General features: G+C 41.4%; 2 protein-coding genes across 2 annotated transcripts; one reads left to right on the top strand and one right to left on the bottom strand.

Annotated features, from left to right (window-relative positions):
* Positions 1-9,042: 9,042 nt before the first annotated feature.
* btc (betacellulin, epidermal growth factor family member) lies at positions 9,043-15,368 on the bottom strand. The gene is made up of 6 exons (XM_038970122.1): positions 15,329-15,368; positions 14,313-14,417; positions 12,429-12,555; positions 11,774-11,920; positions 11,117-11,268; positions 9,043-10,360 (listed from the first exon to the last, which is right to left on the bottom strand). Exons 1-5 carry the CDS (start codon positions 15,366-15,368, stop codon positions 11,121-11,123), a joined length of 567 nt encoding a protein of 188 aa, XP_038826050.1. The 3' UTR covers positions 9,043-10,360; positions 11,117-11,120.
* Positions 15,369-15,628: 260 nt separating this feature from the next.
* LOC120025564 (myosin light chain 5-like) lies at positions 15,629-21,521 on the top strand. The gene is given in 5 exon segments (XM_038970121.1): positions 15,629-15,640; positions 17,292-17,411; positions 17,534-17,603; positions 19,332-19,507; positions 21,420-21,521. Coding segments are annotated over 5 exon segments (480 nt in total).
* The last annotated feature ends 378 nt before the right edge of the window (positions 21,522-21,899 follow it).

The raw sequence follows: 21,899 nt of genomic DNA, 5'->3' as shown, positions 1-21,899 counted from the left end.
GGAGCTCTACGGACAATTTCTTTGACCTCATGGCTTGGTTTTTGCTCTGACATGCACTGTCAGCTGTGGGACCTTATGTAGACAGGTGTGTGTCTTTCCAAATCATATCCAATCAATTGAATTTACCACAGGTGGACTCCAATCACGTTGTAGAAACATCTCAAGGATGATCAATGGAAACAGGATGCACCTGAGCTCAATTTCGAGTTGCATAGCAAATGGGCTGAATACTAGATTTATGAGGATTTTTTTTCTTCTCCATTTTCTAAAAAGGCTGTAACGTTACAAAATATGGAAAAAGTCTGAATACTTTCTGAGTGCACTGTATATAGGGCAGCAGCCTCGAAGTTGCAGGGTTGAGTAACCGGGTGGTAGCCAGCTAGTGATGGCTATTTAACAGTCTGATGGCCTTGAGATAGAATTTGTTTTTCAGTCTCTTGGTACCAGCTTTGATGCACCTGTACTGACCTCGCCTTCTGGATGATAGCGGGTGAACAGGCCGTGGCTCGGGTGGTTGTTGTCCTTGATGATCTTTTTGGCCTTCCTGTGACATTGGGTGCTGTAGGTGTCCCAGTGATGCACTGTCAGCTGTGGGATACAGCCCGACAGGATGCTCTCAGTTGTGCATCTGTAAAAGTTTGTGAGGGTCTTAGGGACCAAGCCGAATTAGAATACAATATTTGACAAACTTTCTTGTTTTTTCTATGCACCGTTACACTTGTTAACCCTGTGATTTACTTTGCTCAAAGTTTACAAGACATAAAGCATGAGGATATCAAGTTATGCACAGAAAAGACTGAGGTCATGGAAAGAAACAAAGAAAGTTACCAGACAAGAGGTACATTGAGGCGATGCAGACTGTACAGTTTGTGTGTGAGTTCAATAACCATGAGAACTGTGTCCACTGCAGGGATGTATTGCTGTGGATTAATTGAGGATCACCCCTGCTGTTCAATGTCCGCTAGCTCTGTACGGCTGAAGAGCTTTCCCCATAAAAAAAGTGTTGAGATCAATCGTCTGCCTGTCCCTCTCTGTGCTATCTTTGTCATTGTTCAAGTTAGCAGGCGTGCTATGAACCAGATCAATGGTGAGCATCAGCGGTCCAAGGACAAGGATAAATTACTAGAAGCATTGATGGAGGAAGAAGTAAAACATGACTTACAATCATTTATGTGCATTAGGTAAATCTGTTCTGAAGATTCAGCACATTATCTTGTTTGATAAAATATCACTTGAGTGCTTGTGGGGTACGTCCTCTAATACTTGTTCATCAACTCAGGCGCAACTAGAATGTGTTCTAAATTATACATAGTCCGATGTGATGATAGATGCACATTGTTAATACCCCCAATCTAAACTTTAGTTTCACAAGGGAGTAACTGCCAGTAGTTCCAGCAGACTTCTTTAATGAACTGCCCCGGGCTAATCGTGTCAAATGAACAGGTGGATTTACTACCGTTATCAGTCCATGGCCACTGACCCTGATGAGAAAGACCCAATGTACTCTCTACTGCTGAAAGAACAATCTGTTCCTAAGGCCGGATTTACACTGGTCCATAGCTAGGGGTGAAACTGTCTCTCTGTGAAGACTTAAGGATGGATCTGAAGTGTCGACCTTGAACAAAGATAAAATAATGTATTTTGTCATTTTGGAGTCATTTTTATTGTAAATAAGAATCTAATATGTTTCGGAACACTTAATGTGGATGCTACCATGATTATGGATGATCTTGAATGATTCGTGAATAATGATGAGTGAGAAAGTTACAGATGCACAAAGATCATGCCCCCAAAACATGCTAACCTCTCACCATTACCAATAACAGGGGAGGTTAGGATTTTCTTGTTGGTATGGTATTTATATGACAAGAAAATAGAAGTGTTTGGCCACACACACCAGCTGTAGGCTTGGCCTTCGATAGAACAATGCATATGCAGAAAAACCTGGATACCTCTGCCAGGAGGCTGAAACTTGGCTGCAAGTGAATCTTCCAGGAAGACAATAACCACAAAGCACGCATCAAAATCACACATGTCAAATCACAAATCATTGCCATATGAATCCAAAAAACTGTGAAAGTTATGCCCTTGGAACAAAACAAAAAAAAACGCTAACTGGGAAAAGGACAGACATTGGTGCCAGTAACAACAAGCCCTGTCCACAGGATGAACCATCCCTGACCTACTGAGGCAAGATATGCAGGTCACAGATCAGCCTGTTCAGCCATCTCTGGACCCATGGCCAGCGAGACCCACACCACAACCAAGACCCGTGATACCTGGAGGGAAATCATACTCTGTGTGTGTGTGTGTGTGTGTGTGTGTGTGTGTGTGTGTGTGTGTGTGTGTGTGTGTGTGTGTGTGTGTGTGTGTGTGTGTGTGTGTGTGTGTGTGTGTGTGAAATAGAAATAGACGTGGCGTAGGCTGCTGAGGGTCTGCTGAGGAAACCTAGGAAATGTGTGCGACAGGACCTTCTCAAATATACTGAACAAAATATAAACGCAACATGCAACAATTTTACAATTCTTAGAAGGAAAACAGTAAATTGAAATAAATTCACTAGGCCTTAAACTATGGATTTCACATGACTGGGCAGGGGCGCAGCCATGGGTGGGCCTGGGAGGGCATAGCCCCACCCACTGGGGAGCCAGGCATAGCCAATCAGAATTTGTTTTTCAACCAAAAAAGGCTTTATTCAGACGATCACTCAGGTGAAAAAGCCGTATATGGAGGTCCTGGGCTGGAGTGGTTACACGTGGTCTGCATTTGTGAGGCTGGTTGGACGTATGTTGGAGGCGGCTTATGGTAGAGAAATTAACATTAAAATCTCTGGTAACAGCTCTGTTGGACATTCCTGCAGTCTGCATGCCAATTGCACACTCCCTCAAAACTTGAGACATCTGTGGCATTGTGTTGTGTGACAAAACTGCACATGTATTGTCCCCAGCACAAGGTGCACCTGTGTAATGATCATGCTGTTTAATCAGCTTCTTGATATGCCACACCTGTCAGGTGGATGGATTATCTTGGCAAAGGAGAAATGCTCACTAACAGGGATGTAAATACATTTGTTCACAACATTTGAGAGAAATAAGCTTTTTGTGCGTCTGGAAAATTTCTGGGATCTTTCATATCAGCTCATGAAACATGGGACCGACACTTTACACATTGTGTTTCTATTTTTGTTCAGTATACTATTTAAGTATGGCTTATTTAAGTATGGCTTATCCACTGGCATCATGGTTCAATACATAATGTACTCAGACTATTGATTTTATCCTGGCTAGTGGTTGCATTGATTGTGCTTGTTTTCTGTGACATTGCTATAATTGGCCAATGTTTAGGCACACTGAGGATCTTGCACAGGAGGCAATGATATGCTGCGCCCCTGTGGAAAATAAGAGGACTACACGACACCGATACAGTTTGCTCATTGTTCACAAAACTATTTTCTTAAAGTTACATTTGAGACGTCTGGCCATCAGAGGGCGCTCATGTACAGTCATTGCTCATGAGTCCTGATTAAAAGAGTGTCCTAATGGAGTGTGTGTAATAGTCTCACAAGGTTGTGCAAATGGAGTGTCACACGGTAGTGTAGTGCAAGTCATTAAAATGGAACAGGCCTCTCCCGGGAAGCATCTTTAAAAGGACATAAAACACAGTAAAGACAACACAATCCCATTTCAAAGCAAAGTGGCACTCCTGGGACATGCATTTGCGTGCACAAAGTGCATTCATTAATCCAAACCTGAGACAAGAACGGAGGAGGAGGGAGAACTGGTAATGACATGAGTCTTGAAACAGGTAAACACCACCAACCATATGCCAGTTATTTAACTCCCCATTTACACCATCATAACAGTCGTTGAAAACAACAGAGGAAATTATTATACATATTAGCTCCATTTCTTTAAATGTAACCACATTGTTTGATGGGGATTGCTCATCATTTTGTATGTAAACGAGTCGAGCTTCCGCCAGCACCAAGTTTAATCCCAGCCAGCTGGACGTAAAACCACTGGATGATAAGGCAGCAGTAGCAAATTATGCCATTCCATCTAAGAGAGGGTGCCAGGTGATCACAGGAAAGGGACATCCTGAGCTCCGTCTGCCAGACATGGACTACCACGTCTTCTGTGACAGATGAAGCCCGTTGAAGTTGCTGTATACAGATGGAAGGTGCACTGGACTGGAGACTTATAAATGGAGAGGATTTACGCACATCCAGGCATTACATGACACAGTCATGCAATGAGAAGAAATGTTTGAGTTTATTTTATTTTTACAGGGACAGTGCACATTAATCAACGTTTCAGTAAAAGTGCCGGTTTTAGCCAGCCGGCTAATTTTCAACCGCAGTCCCTGGGTCTGCTTACTATTTGCTGCTACTGACTAACAAGACTCATAAATAATACATCTCTAGTCTATATAATGGTATAGAGCATGGGGTATTCAACTCCTACCCTACGAGGTCTGGAGCCTGCTGGATTTCTGTTCAACCTGATCGGCCCGTGTAGCTCAGTTGGTAGAGCATAGCCAGGGTTGTGGGTTCAATTACCATGGGGGACCAGTACAATATAAGTATTAAAATGTATGCACTCACTACTGTAAGTCACTCTGGATAAGAGCATCTGCTAAATTACTAAAATGTAAATGTAAAATCATTAATTGCACCCACCTGGTGTCCCAGATCTATATCAGTCCCTGATTAGAGGGGAACAATGAAAAACGCAATGTAACTGGCTTTGAGGTCCAGAGTTGAGTTTAAGGAGTATAGTGTGTATAGCACAGTTGGCTTCTGAGGGGGGGGGGAGCTTAAAGTAATGAATGGAATGGTATCAAACACATGGTTTCCATGAGTTTGATACCATTCCATTAATTCCGTTCCAACCATTTCTATGAGCCCATCCTCCCCGATTAAAACCTCTACGGGATTGGTGTCCCTAAACCGGAACAGTTGTTGCTAACATGCGCTATTGTGACTAGAATGACGTTGCATACAACAGCCAACTTTCCGGGACATAGACATGTATTATATGGGCAGAAAGCTTAAATATTCTTGTCAATCTAACTGCAGTGTCCAATTAACAGTAGCTATTACAGTGAAAAAATACTATTGTTTGTGGAGAGTGCACAAGAACAAAAAAATTTGATCATAGCTAATGGTTTGATACATTCACCTCTGAAGGTAAATAATGTACATACATTCAGTAATCTTGCTCTGATTTGTCATCCTGAGGGTCCCAGAGATAAAATGTTTGACAAAATCATTTTTATGTTCAAATGTAGGAACTGGGGTCTACAGTTTGACCCCACTGCTGTCTCCACACCCACCCCGCCCGACCATCTAGATGTGTGAAAGTTAGTGTATAAGCTAATGATCCATCATGTATGACATTCCTGGGAGTTTGTAGACTTAAATGTTTTATTATCATAGCATTTTTGAATGTTCTCTATAGTTATATACTTGAAAATGTATCAATTGACCAATGCAGCACATTTGGGCAAACTACTGGCAGACTTGATACAAAATACTGTGCAGTAATGTAATTCTTCACTGGATCAGTTTGAAACGTTGCACACACACTGCCGCAATCTGGTGGCCAACATCTAAATTACATCTAGACTCCTATCTGAAAGTATGGCCTTTCTCTTGCATTTCAAAGATGAAGGAACAAAAAACAATGTGAATTTGTTTTGTTTGCATTATCTTTGACCAGATCTAATGTGTTATATTCTACTACATTCATTTCACATTTCCACAAACTTCAGGGCTTCCTTTCAAATGGTATCAAAAATATACATATCCTTGCTTCAGGTCCTGAGCTACAGACAGTTAGATTTGGGTATGTCATTTTAAGCAAAAATTGACCTCCTTTCAGTATATAGTCATTAAACAATACTGCCTGCACATTAATTACATGAATGAAGATAGAAAGTGTAAGGCGCACCGAGAACACTGATATCCGTTTCTCCGCAGATCTTCAAAACCTTGTAATGCAGTGTCATGTTAGTACACTAGATGGCAGTATGTAGTATTGGAAATGTAAAAGAGTTACAAAGTTGTGAATATACAGTTGAAGTAGGAAGTTTACATACACCTTAGCCAAATACATTTAAACTCAGTTTTTCACAATTCCTAACATTTAATCCTAGTAGAAATCCCTTGTCTTAGGTCAGTTAGGATTACCACTTTATTTTAAGAATGTGAAATGTCAGAATAATAGTAGAGAGAATGATTTATTTCAGATTTTATTTCTTTTATCACGTTCCCAGTGGGTCGGAAGTTTACATACACTCAATTAGTATTTGGTAGCATTGCCTTTAAATTGTTTAACTTGGGTCAAACGTTTGAGGTAGCCTTCCACAAGCTTCCCACAATAAGTTGGGTGAATTTTGGCCCATTCCTCCTGACAAAGCTGGTGTAATTAAGTCTAGTTTGTAAGCCTTCTTGCTCGCACACGCTTTTTCAGTTCTGCCCATACATTTTCTATACGTTTGAGGTCAGGACTTTGTGATGGCCACTCTAATACCTTGACTTTGTTGTCCTTAAGCCATTTTGCCACAACTTTGGAAGAATGCTTGGGGTCATTGTCCATTTGGAAGACCCATTTACGACCAAGCTTTAACTTCCTGACTGATGTCTTGAGATGTTGCTTCAATATATCCACATAATTTTCCTGCCTCATGATGCTGATCTATTTTGTGAAGTGCACCAGTCCCTCCTGCAGCAAAGCACCCCCACAACATGATGCTGCCACCCCTGTGCTTCACGGTTGGGATGGTGTTCTTCGGCTTGCAAGCCTCCCCCTTTTTCCTCCAAATATAACGATGGTCATTATGGCCAAACAGTTCTATTTTTGTTTCATCAAACCAGAGGACATTTCTCCAAAAAGTAAATCTTTGTCCCCATGTGCAGTTGCAAACCGTAGTCTGACTTTTTTATGTCGGTTTTTGAGCAGTGGCTTCTTCCTTGCTGAGCGGCCTTTCAGGTTATGTCGATATTGGACTCGTTTTACAGTGGATATAGATACTTTTGTACCTGTTTCCTCCAACATCTTCACAAGGTCCTTTGCTGTTGTTCTGGGATTGATTTGCACTTTTCGCACCAAAGTACATTCATCTCTAGGAGACAAAACGTGTCTCCTTCCTGAGCGATATGATGGCTGCGTGGTCCCATGGTGTTTATACTTGCATACTATTGTTTGTACAGATGAATGTGGTACCTTCAGGCGTTTGGAAATTGCTCCTAAGGATGAACCAGACTTGTGGAGGTCTTACATTTCTTTCCGGAGGTATTGGCTGATTTCTTCTGATTTTCCCATGATGTCAAGCAAAGAGGTACTGAGTTTGAAGGTAGGCCTTGAAATTCATCCACAGGTACACCTCCAATTGGCTCAAATTATGTAAATTAGCCTTTCAGAAGCTTCTAAAGCCATGACATAATTTTCTGGAATTTTCCAAGCTGTTTAAAAGGCACAGTCAACTTAGTGTACGTAAACTTCTGATCCACTGGAATTGTGACATAGTGAATTATAAGTGAAATAATCTGTCTGTAAACAATTGTTGGAAAAATGACTTGTCATGCACAAAGTAGATGCCCTAACCGACTTGCCAAAACTATAGTTTGTTAACAAGACATTTGTGGAGTGGTTGAAAAACAAGTTTTAATGATTCCAACCTAAGTGTATGTAAACTTCCGACTTCAACTGTAGATGGAGTAGTGTAAGATGAAAGATGGTATCTTATGGCATATACTGTATGTAACCACTTCCCAATGAGTTAGTGGTGTAAAAGACAGGCAGAGGAAGAGACAATTACACCTCTGGACTATCATGCTAAGACCACTTAATAGAAATGTGAATACTGTAAACAAAAAAGGTTTATAACACTGGTCAGTGGTCACAGTGGCCATACAGGGTAAATTGAGATATTTAGTTTTGACGTTTGTATTTACCTGGCCACTGACTAAGATCAGTAAATGGTGGATGATGTGATATAATTTATTAGTCAAGTTTCTTATCTGCTTCTTCCAGAGACACACCCATTATTGTATAGAAAGCGTCCCACACTTCACAGCTGCCATTTCACAGAACCCTTTGAACAATGCCGCAATGTCAGGAGATAAAGTTCACCATGTGCTCGTAACAACCAAACCAGGAGAGAGGTTGTTTGTCCATTAAAGAAGAGTACTGTAGGCTACGTAAGGCTTCTACGTTTCTATTATCCTGTCAGGTGTATGTTCTGTATTGTTTGAGACTTTGTTGTGTTTAAAAATAACAAATTATTGTAATCTGTGATAACGAAATGAATAAATGGGAGTTCCATGTACAAACAAGTGAAACAAATCCTGTACAGTTCAGGTACTGTACTACAGTAAGTCTTAAAACCTTCTATTGATTTGTTGGGATTGAACAGCATTACAACGTGGCTCTGCTGTAATCCTGAGAGCCCAGACATGGAGCAGTCCTCAGTCACATGACTCTTCCCATGTGGCTGCTGGATTCCTATCGTTCTGTGATCACATACTTACACTAGGCCAGGGGAAACTATTTATATACCGGGTGAAACCAGAGGTCTGTCCAACAGCATACTTTGTTCTGCTCTGCCTAGTTTTAGTTGGCATGGGAGGGAACTTGCCAACTGGGCCGGCCGAAACTTCAGAGGACTTAGAAACCCTTCCAGACACAGCAGGGTTCTTATCTGATATCTTTATCAGCTGAGTGACAGTAGAGAAGTGGTGAGAACTGGGCCAGTCCGGCAGAGAAAAGACATAGTAGCAGCACAACAGCACCTACACAAAGGAAAGTGCAATCAAGTCAGAGGGATGGTACCGTATTACACAAGGGTGTCAGGACCAGGGTTGAGGAGGAAGAAACTCTACTGAGGCACATCATGGGATACACAGAACTTTCCGGTCACAGGCAAGTTGTTCAAAGCTCCTTTGACTATTAAAAAATCATCATCATTAACTCACACACATTGACTTAGAACAATATTAGTCAAAGTCTCCCAAAATAACGTGATAAAATAACATATCTGCACAAATAAATGTTTTAATGAAAATGTTTAACTTTTGCATAGCTGAAGAAGTGAAGGGCTGCATACACGCTGTGAAACTCTGGGATGCTGAGAAACCCCAAAATCTTCTTCAACAGTGGACTACTTTACAGCTGCACAAATTAACACACAGGCAGGGTTGTTCTGGTAGCAAGGAGACTACATGTCTCGAAATATAAAGATAAAATGCGCTCACTACAAGTTTTCGTTGTAGCCTTCTCACCCAAATTTGGGCACCCTCCAACTTAAGTCAGTAACATCAACCCTGGCCCATAGAAGGAGTCTCTTCGCATTGATTACATGTAACAATATACAGTATGTATATACATCAAACAGTTGCTGGAAACTATTAGAGCTTAATAACAATATTAACATCATTATAATAGCATGTGTTCAAGGAATGTCAAATGGACCACAATGTACAGTGTGTTACATAAGGTGACATCAGGGTCGGCAGGTAGCCTAGCAGTTAAGAGCGTTGGGCCAGTAACCGAAAGATCACTGGTTCAAATCCCCGAGCCAACTAGGTGAAAAATCTGCCGATATGCTCTTGAGCATTGCTTTTTGCTCCAGGGTTTCTGTCAATAATGGTGGATCCCTGGTTATGACCCCACTCTCAGGGGGAGTGGGATATGCAACAAACAAAACAAATTCCAATACACATGTGTATAATACACACTATACATGTGTAAAATAGAGCAAATGTAAGCACCCAGCTATTTATTATATTGATTATTTACCTGCATTAGACATAGTATAATCCGTCCCACATACATGGCATGAGTCATCATTATAACACGCCACATCCGCGAGTAAGAATACCTGGACTTTTAGCTTGAATACATGTTAATCATTAAATCTATGCCCAAATAAGAGGTGGTTACAGTCCATAAAAAGGCAGAGCTCAGTGTCCATGATACATAAACTAAAAAAAAGGTTTAACTCTAACTTATTGTGATTTAATGACCATGCACATTTTGTTTGCATAAATGAGTCTATAAGGGCAACTTCATCACATTATCACATTTACAGAACGCATAGGGAGATACTGTTTTAGTTGATCCATCTCTGTGGATTCATGGTGACCATAACAGTCTCTCTTGTATTGTACTATATTTCTGCACAGAACAGAGTCCATACTGTCCATATTGTAGACTATGGTCGGCAGTGAAAAGCAGCTGGAGAGTACAGGCTTGTATATCTCCTCAGTGACGTTAAAGCACCCTCTCTTTCCAACATTCACTCATAACCAAGGCCATCATCCCGTCCGGCAGGAGAATACCATTTATAGACCCCGTCGCTGGAAGATAAAAGCGACAGTTGTTACTATAGAAGTGAAATTTGTTTTTGCCACACAATTACAGAGCAGCTTTTGTATAAGCACTGGAATAAGCAGTTAAAAGAGAGATGGATAGCATGTTTAAAATGACCCCAGATTCCTTGTCAGACCCAGCCTCTGAACACCACTAACAGCTCCACATCCATCATTATGCCCCGAGTCTTGTTTGGTCTGTGTGTGTTCATATTACCTTTTGTAGGGACAGGCAGCCAGGCAGGCATAGTGAGGAACCAGCTGCACGTCTGCTTTGATCTGACTGTTACAGCCAAATTCAGATACTAAGTCACCCTGCCACCGGCCTGGCCCACACAGAAAATGGGCTATATAGGGTGTGGAAACATTGTGTAATGCTCTCCCTCTCTGTCTACTGCTCTCCCTCTCTGTCTGTGTAATATGTATCAATGTGTTCAAGGATGGGCTTAGGCAGTGCCAAGCACCCAGCTTTATTCCCATTCAGGGCCTCCCTTCAGATGTGAGCAGAATTAGAATGTGATGCTTGGCTTGATGCAACTGGGGAATATCACCTTCCAACAGCAACAAGAGGGGTCTAGTCAGTTTTTGAATTGTCTTTTACAATACCACTGGATTCAGAACAGCCGGAGAAGCTGTGTGTCTTGGCACAACAAGAGAACAAACTAAGGGTAATGATGATAAAGGGGCATCAAAGGTCAGAAAAATGTCCAAGATGTCTTGGAAACTCAGACATACAGTACATACCGCATCATATTGCATTGATGTCTGAGGTTTCGACTGAATCTGATGAAGCTTCATGCGGTCCATTTGTGTTCATCCTAATCATATTGAGCTTCTCGGTTCCATTCCTCGTCTCCTCTTTTCTTCTCCTCTTCCGCCTGCAAAGTTTATGTCGACTGAGACAGAAGAAGAATATTAGAAAGTAACCCATTCCAATTTGTGATGACATCATTTACTTATTATGTTCTTTGAGAATGGTATCATCTGTCTTGACTCTGACATGAGCTATTCACCAAAACATTCTCGCAGTATCACAGAGTTTAGTTATGTAAGGTATTTGTTTAGCACAAAAGACTCTTTTGTTAAACTGATACAACACGTGGCACTCTGTCTCTCTTTTGGGTAAAAATGAGAGGGGAGAGCAGGGCAGATACATACAGCTTGATGAAAACCAAAGGTAACATGGCCACAAGCGTTTCATTAAAACTTGGCCATTCATGGAATACACACAGATTCCTTACGTCCCATCCCAGGGCTAGTATGACAGGCTGTGAGGTGATGAAGCTGTATGTCCACCTTTCCCACTCTCTCACGCACGCACACATACTCCCACGGACAGGAAGGTTGCAACATAAAGTAAATCTGTCTGTTTGCTACTTAAAGAATGTGTATTTTACTCACTGTGCACAGATGCAGATGAATATGATGAGCAGTATGAGGAAGACCAACGCTGCTATCACACAGGCTATGATGATCTGCCGCTGGTCTCCTATACGCCAGGCCAAATCAACATACTCACACCTGGACCCAATGTACCCTTTTTCACATCTGAGACAGAGCAAACACACAATTCACCTGCTGTGATTAAAATGTGCTCAACAAGTTTGTTTATTGTTCCTATTTCTTGTCGCCCGAAAGAAAAACAAAGAAATAACTTGAAGCACCTGGGCTATGAGAAAACAAGCAGATGCTGGTCTGTCAAATTAGCTATTCTAGCTGTTCCATATATCTGCCTTGTTGTTTTAGTTTAAGTGCATGTGTTCTGTGCAGGGTCACAGTAAACAAGGTCAGTACATTCAGCAGGGTCAATGAGGGATTTCAGTGTTACTTGTCAGACATGAAAGTAAAAACAAAACATCTTTATCATGAACACAAACTTCATACTTGTAATAATAATGGATAATAATTCTGCTACAAAATATATACAAATTAAACATGTTTTCACTGCAGTGAATGTTGAGTACGCAGCATGTTCTTGGCTTGAGACCGTCTGCCTTGAACAGATGTACAGATAAATGATTGGGGCCCACAGTAAGGGTCGGGTGAGTTGATTTACCTGCATGAAGGAGTGTCATGTTCCTTCACAAAGCGGCACGACCCATGGATACAGTAATTCCTGAACTCCTTTGGACATTTGGTGAAATGGCCGCTCCATTTGGCTTGAGTTGCAGTTTCTATCGAGTCTATGGCAAGCGCAAAGAGACAAATACAGGGGAAAGGGGGATTATAAAGTAACTAATTTGATATATAATACCCTTCTTACAAAAAGATTGCATTGAGAAGGTGATGTAGAATAAGATATACGTTTGAAGTGAGAGCCCCCTTTCAAACTTGTCATGAGGCTCCTGTTTTCCCTTAGTAACCTGACTCAGGGGGGCCAGTGTGACTTGTCATATAAATAGGCTTCTGGCATCATGATCTGAGGAAGGACTAGAAACTGAACTGACCATTGGGGCAAGACTGGTGTGATTGAGGATAATAATGTGTCATTTACAGATTTATAACTAATGAAATTCTGTCAAAATAAAAAGCAACTGATATCCTCCTCAGCCTAATTTGATAGTTGTGTAGATATACACACACAGAACATTCTGACCACTATAGTAAAGAGGATGGAAACCTTCTTTCACTATGTTATTCTCCTCTATTCCCTTCCAGTGAGTCATTGGGTGGGTAAAAGAATAATGAGGCTTAATTAACATCACAGAGAGGGAGAAAGCCCTAATTGTAGTGTGAAACATGAGAGCATGCCTTTAAAATGACCTAAATATTGAATAGGTGCGGATCTGGTTACAAAGGAACAGCAGGTGTAAATTGATCTAGGTATTTAACTGAGTAGCTGTATGTGCAGTCAGTCATCATGCCATATTTCCCAGGAATAAGTAAGTAGCTGGGAAATGCTGCTGTTTGGTCAACTGATTTCCTGAGTGGCGCAGCGGTCTAAGGCATTGTATCTCAGTGCTAGAGGTTTCACTACAGACCCTGGTTCGATTCCAGGCTGTATGACAACCGGCTGTGATTGGGAGTCCCATAGGGCGGCGCACAATTGGCCCAGTGTCGTCCGGGTTAGGGTTTGGCCGGGGTAGACTGTCATTGTAAACAATCATTTTTTCTGAACTGACTTGCCTAGTTAAATAAAGGTTAAATACAAAACATTTAACAAATGTAAACTGAACATAAGAAGAATAGTACATTGCAGAGAGGTAATCAGGAACTACCCCCACCTCCCCCTAATAAAATAAACTTCCCTGTATCCCTCCATGTGGGTAAATACAATGGTACGATCAGTAGTTGATTAGACCTCTTAGTTGTGAGGATTATCATCAAACAGCAATTGACAAATCCTGAATAGTGGAGGCCCTAACTGAGGCTGCTTCAATTGACACCTGATGTCAGCCTGCCATCTATGCACATCTAATTAGCAGTGAGGAACCGAACCCAGTGCACATACAAAGCTGGTGCTACATTTCACAATTCCACTCACAGGAAAGGTAATGACTGCATGGTCACTGGTGGCAAGAAGGCTTTAATTTGCACTATGGTCTCTGTTGGGGATGGTACATGACACCTCCTCCTGATACTAAAGGGCTGGGTGGAGAAGCATTTGATATTCCAACTGTTTGAATGAACCACTGTGTGAATGACGCACTCCTGGAGTACGGCCTTCAATTTAATGACAGAGCAGGAATACTTAGTATAAGAATGTTTTTCAAGGGCACTTAGTCTCTTTACAAACTTACCGTGTATGTAATCACAAAGGCATTCATTTTCTAATCCAACAGGTTGCTTCTAAACCTGAGTAATTCAAACACGTTAACACATGTGCATGTCAGATGGTAAGAAACACTTTTATGTGCGCCTTCTTCAAACTTCAAACAAACTTTTATGGCATGATTATCCCTCCATAAGTTTATGTTTCTCTGGGGGGGAAACAATATACCTGTGAAGTTGTTTGTGTTGCCTTGGTGATGGCGGGACACAGTCTTGTTGGCCGGCTCCTCAGTTGCATTCCATTCAGCCAGAGAGCATTTGCATAGGGCCAAAACTACAACCAGAAAACAAACAGAGCTGGTCGCACAATGCCCAAACATCAAGTCAAATCCATACAATTAAATTGTTTTAGAATCTGAAAGTTAAGGACAGACCAAAGGTTGTGGAACTTAATCTTTGACAGTAATTTGACAGTAATTCCCCCGGCTTGGGTGTTGGGTTTCTGGGATTCCCAACACTGTGATAACCTTACTAAAGATAGTCTTGCATTCAATCCAACAACACTGTTAGTGTTTCATAATATTCAGGACAACAAAATCCAGCCATGATACAAATGTGGGTAATGGAATAAAGCTACTGTATCTATGAAGCAAACAGATGTGGTTATTGATAGTCTATGTTATTGGTTTGGATATTGTTGGCATGTGCATTGGGGTACTCTATTTGCTAATAGAGGGCTATGGAGTGGTGGATCATTTGTTGATCATCAGTCACACCAGCATGTTAATTGCTGCTATCAATCACAGTATAGACAGGCACATAAGATTAGTTATATTTTAGTCATTTAGCAGACGCTAGCAGAGCGACTTACTGTAGTGAGTGCATACATCTTCATATTTTCTTTATACTATTCCCCCGTGGGAATCGCACCTAAAACCCTGGCGTTGCAAAAGCCATGCTCTACCAACTGAGCTACACGGGACTACATTACAGACTACATTACATATACCAAAGTTAGAGTTTGAATAAACGAAAACTAGTGAAGTAATATAAGAAAGAAAATTGTACTAATACCTGAAAGATATAAATATAAAAGGAAATACAATCTTGAGATTGATGTTGTAAAACAGTACTAAGTCAGTTATTAACCAGATTATAGGCAATTATATTCAGTTACAATGAGTAAATAAAGTTAGTGTGAGGTTGAAGAGTTATTCAACTGGTACACAAAACGGTGCCTCTTACCTGTGGCTATTCCGACGTACAGTTTGTATGCCTTTGCCATGTCCGTGAGCAACGAATATACTTTTCCGGGTGGATAAATAGGTAAACGTAGATTTCGTTTCTTAAATAAAATCCGGTCAAAAAGCTCACTATTATATCCTCTGTTTAGTAGGATACCCTGCTTCCCGACTCACGAATAACGTGGTTCCTTCATGCGTGATCGCGTACCGGTGAACTACATGGACAAGAGACACTGCGCAGGCTAGAGGTTTGAATGGGTGAAATGGAACCTGAACCTAATAGTGCCACGCCCACCTAATCATGTATGTGCGAGTACACTACCAGTGCAGTTTCATTATGGCATGCAGCTCAAACTGGAGATTGGCTACTAGGCTATTAATTAAGGTGCAATCCGTTTGATGTGCGCATAACCTAATGCAACAAGTTCTTAATATACTGTCATTAAAACATATGACAGTTCTTTAGAACATCATTTGAAGATATGATGTACCTTTACCAAGATAGTTGTCCTGATAGCAAAAAACGTAAACAATTGAAGAATATTCCAAGGTGCATCCCATGAAATGTGCATTTACAAATATAGCACTTGCATATATTTGCATAATGCAAATTTTATGGATTTTTTACTAAAATATACATCGTTTTGCCTGCATCAGCACATTTTAGTGACCTCTACTCTGAACTGTTGGTAAACGGCAGACGGCGCCGGCTAATGAGACTGTGGGCAAGTCTAGAACTGTGGTCAGAGAGTTTGTTTGTGTTTATTGGCGTGCAGGCCTCACTATTCCCCCGGAGGCACAGGCAATGTGAGTCTGCCCAGGTCTACCTATGTGTGCTCTTTCTCACTTTCAGTCCACTCTCTATCGAGGCCTACTCAGTGCACAATGAACCCTCTGCTAAAATGTGAACTCAGGAATAGTTCGTCTCTGGACATCAGCGCTGCAATGCCAGGCAATGTGTAGTGGAAATAGGAAATCCTATACAGGGGTAAAAGTAATGCATCCAGCAAAGGCACAATTCCAGATGTAGGTGGTTCCTTGATAGCGGAAGCATTACCAATAACTATCCAAGAGGTTGATCAAAAGTGTCAAAGCACATTACCTGTCATTTGTCCCATTACTCATGATAATGGTATGTTGATAACTAGATCATCTCAAATGGCAGTAGGCAAAAGGATCTGCAGCAGTCACAGAATGCAGTGACTGTCAGCCTCCTGACAGTTTGCCTGCTGTGGAGTAGCGGCCTATTCCCAGACAAAGTTATAGCACCACAAGGTGGCCACATTGTGCTGTTGCTGCGTTTTTCCATGAAGGTAGTATTTACCCACTATGTTCCCATATGGATTATACTGTATGTGCCATCTCATATATCTCATCTTCTGAGTTGTACAAAGCAATCATACATTCAGTCTTCATTCTACTAATACAATAGCGAATGTTCTCATTGTAGGTCCTGCTCATTGACTCGTACAAAATGTACAGTACCATTGGATAATTAGTTTTAAATGATAATTTCACACCCCATGATCATTTCACACCCCATATAAAGCCCATATGAAGCACTACAATAAAAAATGAAGGGTGTAGAGCAGCCTTTTCCCCTGTGGGGCCTGCTACACGGCAGCAGTCATCCCTGAACCAGTTTTGGGGTTTCTGTTTTACAGACCGATGTTATATTTAAGCTGTCTCCTCTCATCACTTAGGCACATTCACTGGAGTAACAGCGTCACTTCTGCAGAGACAAAAATGTTGAGTGTGTAAAGACTTGTTTGAGTGGCTTCTGTTATTGCACATTTTAATTGTTTGTGGAAAAGTAAGACAATTGTACATAATTAAAAACAATGACATTTGTATTACAACTTAAGGCATACATAGAAGAAATGCTGAGAGTTTATTTTGCTTATGTGCCCTATTAATACATGGTAATGAACACTTAACAAAACTAAACAAATACCTATTTTTAGGCCAGCAGAAAGACCAAGAAGAAGGAATGGGATGCCACGAGAGCCCAGAGAGCATCCTCCAATGTCTTCTCCATGTTCAAGCAGAATTTAGCTCACACATGATATAACAAATATCATGTGGTTCGTCATAAGTCATGTTATGAGGAAGCACAACAACGTGCCCAACCATAGTGAGTAAGGAAAAATATGGTGTTTGTTCTTTTCATAAAAGATTCTGTAAGCCTTTTCTTTCCCTGGGCTAGGTGTTCACACTTATCGACCAGGACAAAGATGGGTTCATTGACAAAGAAGATCTGAAGGATACCTATTGTTACGAACCCCCTTCTCCCAGGAGTCTAGGGGGGGAGGGAAACGAGACCCGTAACATATCTCATGCAAATCACAACAGTGAAAAGGAACAGTGAGAACTAAAAGAAATCCACAGACAACCTAAACCTACCGTCAAACACTTTAGGTTTATTGTCAAACACACGGTAATGGGGTGTGGGAAAAAGGGGCTGAGCTGGACCCAAGGAAATACCCCAGTTCTAACTAGGGTATTTAGACACATTTTTCCTACGGGTAATGTATGCCCAAGGGCGACTTGGCTGGTTATCCCCTTTTCCCACCAACAAACCAACAATAATACACCACAGCAGTACATACTCACATGATAACAGACAATGTGAGATGTATCCGCACAAACAAACTAAACTGTGGGGTATGAAAGAATGTGGTCTTCAGCAAATCCAGAGAGCGAGAGAGAGAGACCCTGGGAAAACAACTGACTGGGTTTTTAAACCAAGGGAAAGGGGATGTGATTGGGTAAGGGAAACAGGAGGAGGTGTGTCTTCAGATTGATGCGACTGATGACTGCCACCTGTTACTAGGACAGAGGAGAAATACAAATACCCCCAGGATACCTGTATCCGTAACACCCATGAATCTCCTGGTCAGTATTTAAATGATACACTATTTCAATTGCCAAATGTATGTGGACACACCTTCAAATTAGTGGGTTTGGCTATTTCAGCCACACCAGTTGCCGACAGGTGTATAAAATCGAGCACACAGCCATAGACTAACAATGGCAGTAGAATGGCCTGTACTGAAGAGCTCAGTAACTTTCAACGTGGCACCGTCATAGGATGCCACTTTTCCAACAAGTCAGCTGGTCAAATTTCTGCCCTGCTAGAGCTGCCCCGGTCAACTGTAAGTGCTGTTATTGTGAAGTAGAAATGTCTAGCCGCGAAGTGGTAGGCCATACAAGCTCACAGAACGGGACCACCGAGTGCTGAAGCGTGTAGCGTGTAAAAATTGTCTGCCCTCGGTTGCAACACTCACTACCGAGTTCCAAACTGCCTCTGGAAGCAACGTCGGCACAATAACTGTTCCTCTGGACCTTTATAAAATGGGTTTCCATGGCCAAGCAGCCACACACAAGCCTAAGATCACCATGCGCAATGCCAAGCATCGGCTGGAGTGGCGAAAAGCTTGTCGCCATTGGACTCTCAAGCAGTGGAAACGCGTTCTCTGGAGTGATAAATCAGGCTTCAACATCTGGCAGTCCAACAGACGAATCTGGGTTCGGCAGATGCCAGGAGAACGCTACCTGCCGCAATGCTTAGTGCCAACTGTAAAGTTTGGTGGCGGAGGAATAATGGTCTGGGGCTGTTTTTCATGGTTCGGCCTAGGCCCCTTAGTTCCAGTGAAGGGAAATCTTAACGCTACAGCATACAATTACATTCTAGACGACTCTGTGCTTCCAATTTTGTGGCAACAGTTTGGGGAAGGCCCTTTCCTGTTTCAGCATGACAATGCCCCAGTGCACAAAGTGAGGTCCATACAGAAATGGTTTGTCGAGATCAGTGTGGAAGAACTTGACTGGCCTGCACAGAGCCCTGACCTCAACCCCATCGAACACCTTTGGGAGGAAATGGTACACCGATTGCAAGCCAGGCCTAATCGCCCAACATCAGTGCTCGACCTCACTAATGCTCACTTACTGTAAAACAGCTAATGGTTGTTTGAATGGTGGTGATGCTTGATATCTCAATTATCCTCCAGGTAAGCTGAATGTGAAGAACAATGAGCTAGAAGACATGCTCAAAGAGGCTAGTAGTCCCATCAACTTCACCATGTTCCTCAACCTGTTTGGAGAGAAGCTGCATGGAACAGATCCAGAAGACATCATTCTCAACACCTTCAGAATGTTCGATCCTGACGCTAAGGGTTATGTACTGAAGTAGTTTTTTGGGGTATCTGTACTTTACTATTTATATTTTTGACTACTTTTACTTCACTACATTCCTTAAGAAAATATTTTACTTTTTACTCAATACATTTTCCTTGACAGCCAAAAGTACTTGTTACATTTTGAATGCTTAGCAGGACAGGAACATAGTCAAATTCGCGCACTTATCAACCGAACATCCCTGGTCATCCCTACTGCCTCTGATCTGACAGACTCACTAAACACACATACTTAATTTGCAATTCATTAGCAGCTCAGGTACAGTTGAAGTCGGAAGTTTACATACACCTTAGCCAAATACATTTAAACTCAAATTTTTCACAATTACTGACATTTAATCTGAGTAAAAATTCCCTGTCTTAGGTCAGTTAGGATCACCACTTTATTTTAAGAATGTGAAATGTCAGCATAATAGTAGAGAGAATGATTTATTTCAGCTTTTATTTCTTTCATCACGTTCCCAGTGGGTCGGAAGTTCACATACACTCAATTAGTATTTGGTAGCATTGCCTTTAAATTGTTTAACTTGGGTCAAATATTTCAGGTAGCCTTTCACAAGCTTCCCACGATAAGTTGGGTGAATTTTGGCCCATTCCTCCTGACAGAGTTCTGCCCACAAATGTTCTATAGGATGAGGTCAGGGCTTTGTGATGGCCACTCCAATACCTTGACTTTGTTGTCCTTAAGCCATTTTGCCACAACTTTGGAAGTATGCTTGGGGTCATTGTCCATTTGGAAGACCCATTTGCGACCAACCTTTAACTTCCTGACTGATGTCTTGAGATGTTGCGTCAATATATCAACATAATTTTCCTCCCTCATGATGCCATCTATTTTGTGAAGTGCACCAGTCCCCTCCTGCAGAAAAGCACTCCCACAACATGATGCTGCCACCCCGTGCTTCACGGTTGGGATGGTGTCCTTTGACTTTCAAGCCTCCCCCTTTTTCCTCCAAACATAACGATGGTCATTATGGCCAAACAGTTCTGTTTTTGTTTCATCAGACCAGAGGACATTTCTCCAAAAAGTACAATCTTTGTCTCCATGTGCAGTTGCAAACCGTAGTCTGGCTTTTTTTATGCCGGTTTTGGAGCAGTGGCTTCTTCCTTGCTGAGCGGCCTTTCAGGTTATGTCTATATAGGACTCGTTGTACTGTGGAAATAGATACTTTGGTACCTGTTTCCTCCAGCATCTTCACAAGGTCCTTTGCTGTTGTTGTGGGATTGATTTGCACTTTTGCACCAAAGTACGTTCATCTCTAGGAGACAGAACACGTCTCCTTCCTGAGCGGTATGACGGCTGCGTGGTCCCATGGTGTTTATACTTCGTACTATTGTTTGTACAGATGAACGTGGTACCTTCAATGCGTTTGGAAATTGCTCCCAAGGATGTACCAGACTTGTGGAGGTCTACAATTTCTTTCTGCGGTCTTGGCTGATTTCTTTTGATTTTCCCATGATGTCAAGCAAAGAGGCACCGAGTTTGAAGGTAGGCCTTGAAAAACACCCACAGGTACAACTCCAATTGACTCAAATGATGTCAATTAGCTTATCAGAAGCATCTAAAGTCATGACATCATTTTCTGGAATTGTCCAAGCTGTTTAATAAAGGCACAGTCAACATAGTGTATGTAAACTTCTGACCCACTGGAATTGTGACACAGTGAATTATAAGTGAAATAATCTGTCTGTAAACAATTGTTGGAAAAATTACTTGCACAAAGTAGATGTCCTTACTGACTTGCCAAAACTATAGTTTGTTTACAAGAAATTTGTGGAGTGGTTGAAAAACAAGTTTTAATGACTCCAACCTAAGTGTATGTAAACTTCTGACTTCAACTGTATCTAAGAGATGAAAACCCGGATACTGTACTGATATGTCTGCAAACCTTTCAGGTTAAACAGATGTTCCAATCGTCTACCTTCGACCCAGCAGGACACCTGGACTACAAATCCCTCTGTTACATCATCACACACGGAGAGGAACAGGAGGAGTAAAGGATCTATGTTAGTGCTGTCAACATCAGACAGGTGCTACTGGTTGATCTGTGTTTGAAATGTGAATAACTCGTTGCCTTGCTGCCTCTCTCTGATTCAACCGAAGTTAATATGTATATACTGAGAATATAAAACCAAAAAAGTAAACCATATATAGCATTACATGCTTTGAAGTCATTACTGTATTTATTTTCTCATCCAAATGATGTTGTACAAATATATCACACACAAAAAGTTTATAACAGAGTTGTATCCCAGTGTACCAAAATAGAAAATTGCACAATTCAACCTCTTAACATTACCGAGTAGAAAATCAAGTAACCAGAGCGTAAACAAGTTGAGTTCAGTCTAAAGTTTTTGGCATCAAATATGAAACAT

Source organism: Salvelinus namaycush, chromosome 31 (assembly GCF_016432855.1).
Source record: "Salvelinus namaycush isolate Seneca chromosome 31, SaNama_1.0, whole genome shotgun sequence".
NCBI classification, from domain to species: domain Eukaryota; kingdom Metazoa; phylum Chordata; class Actinopteri; order Salmoniformes; family Salmonidae; genus Salvelinus; species Salvelinus namaycush.
The sequence above is the reverse complement of the archived record's forward strand: the minus strand, read 5'-3'. Positions and strand labels throughout refer to the sequence as shown.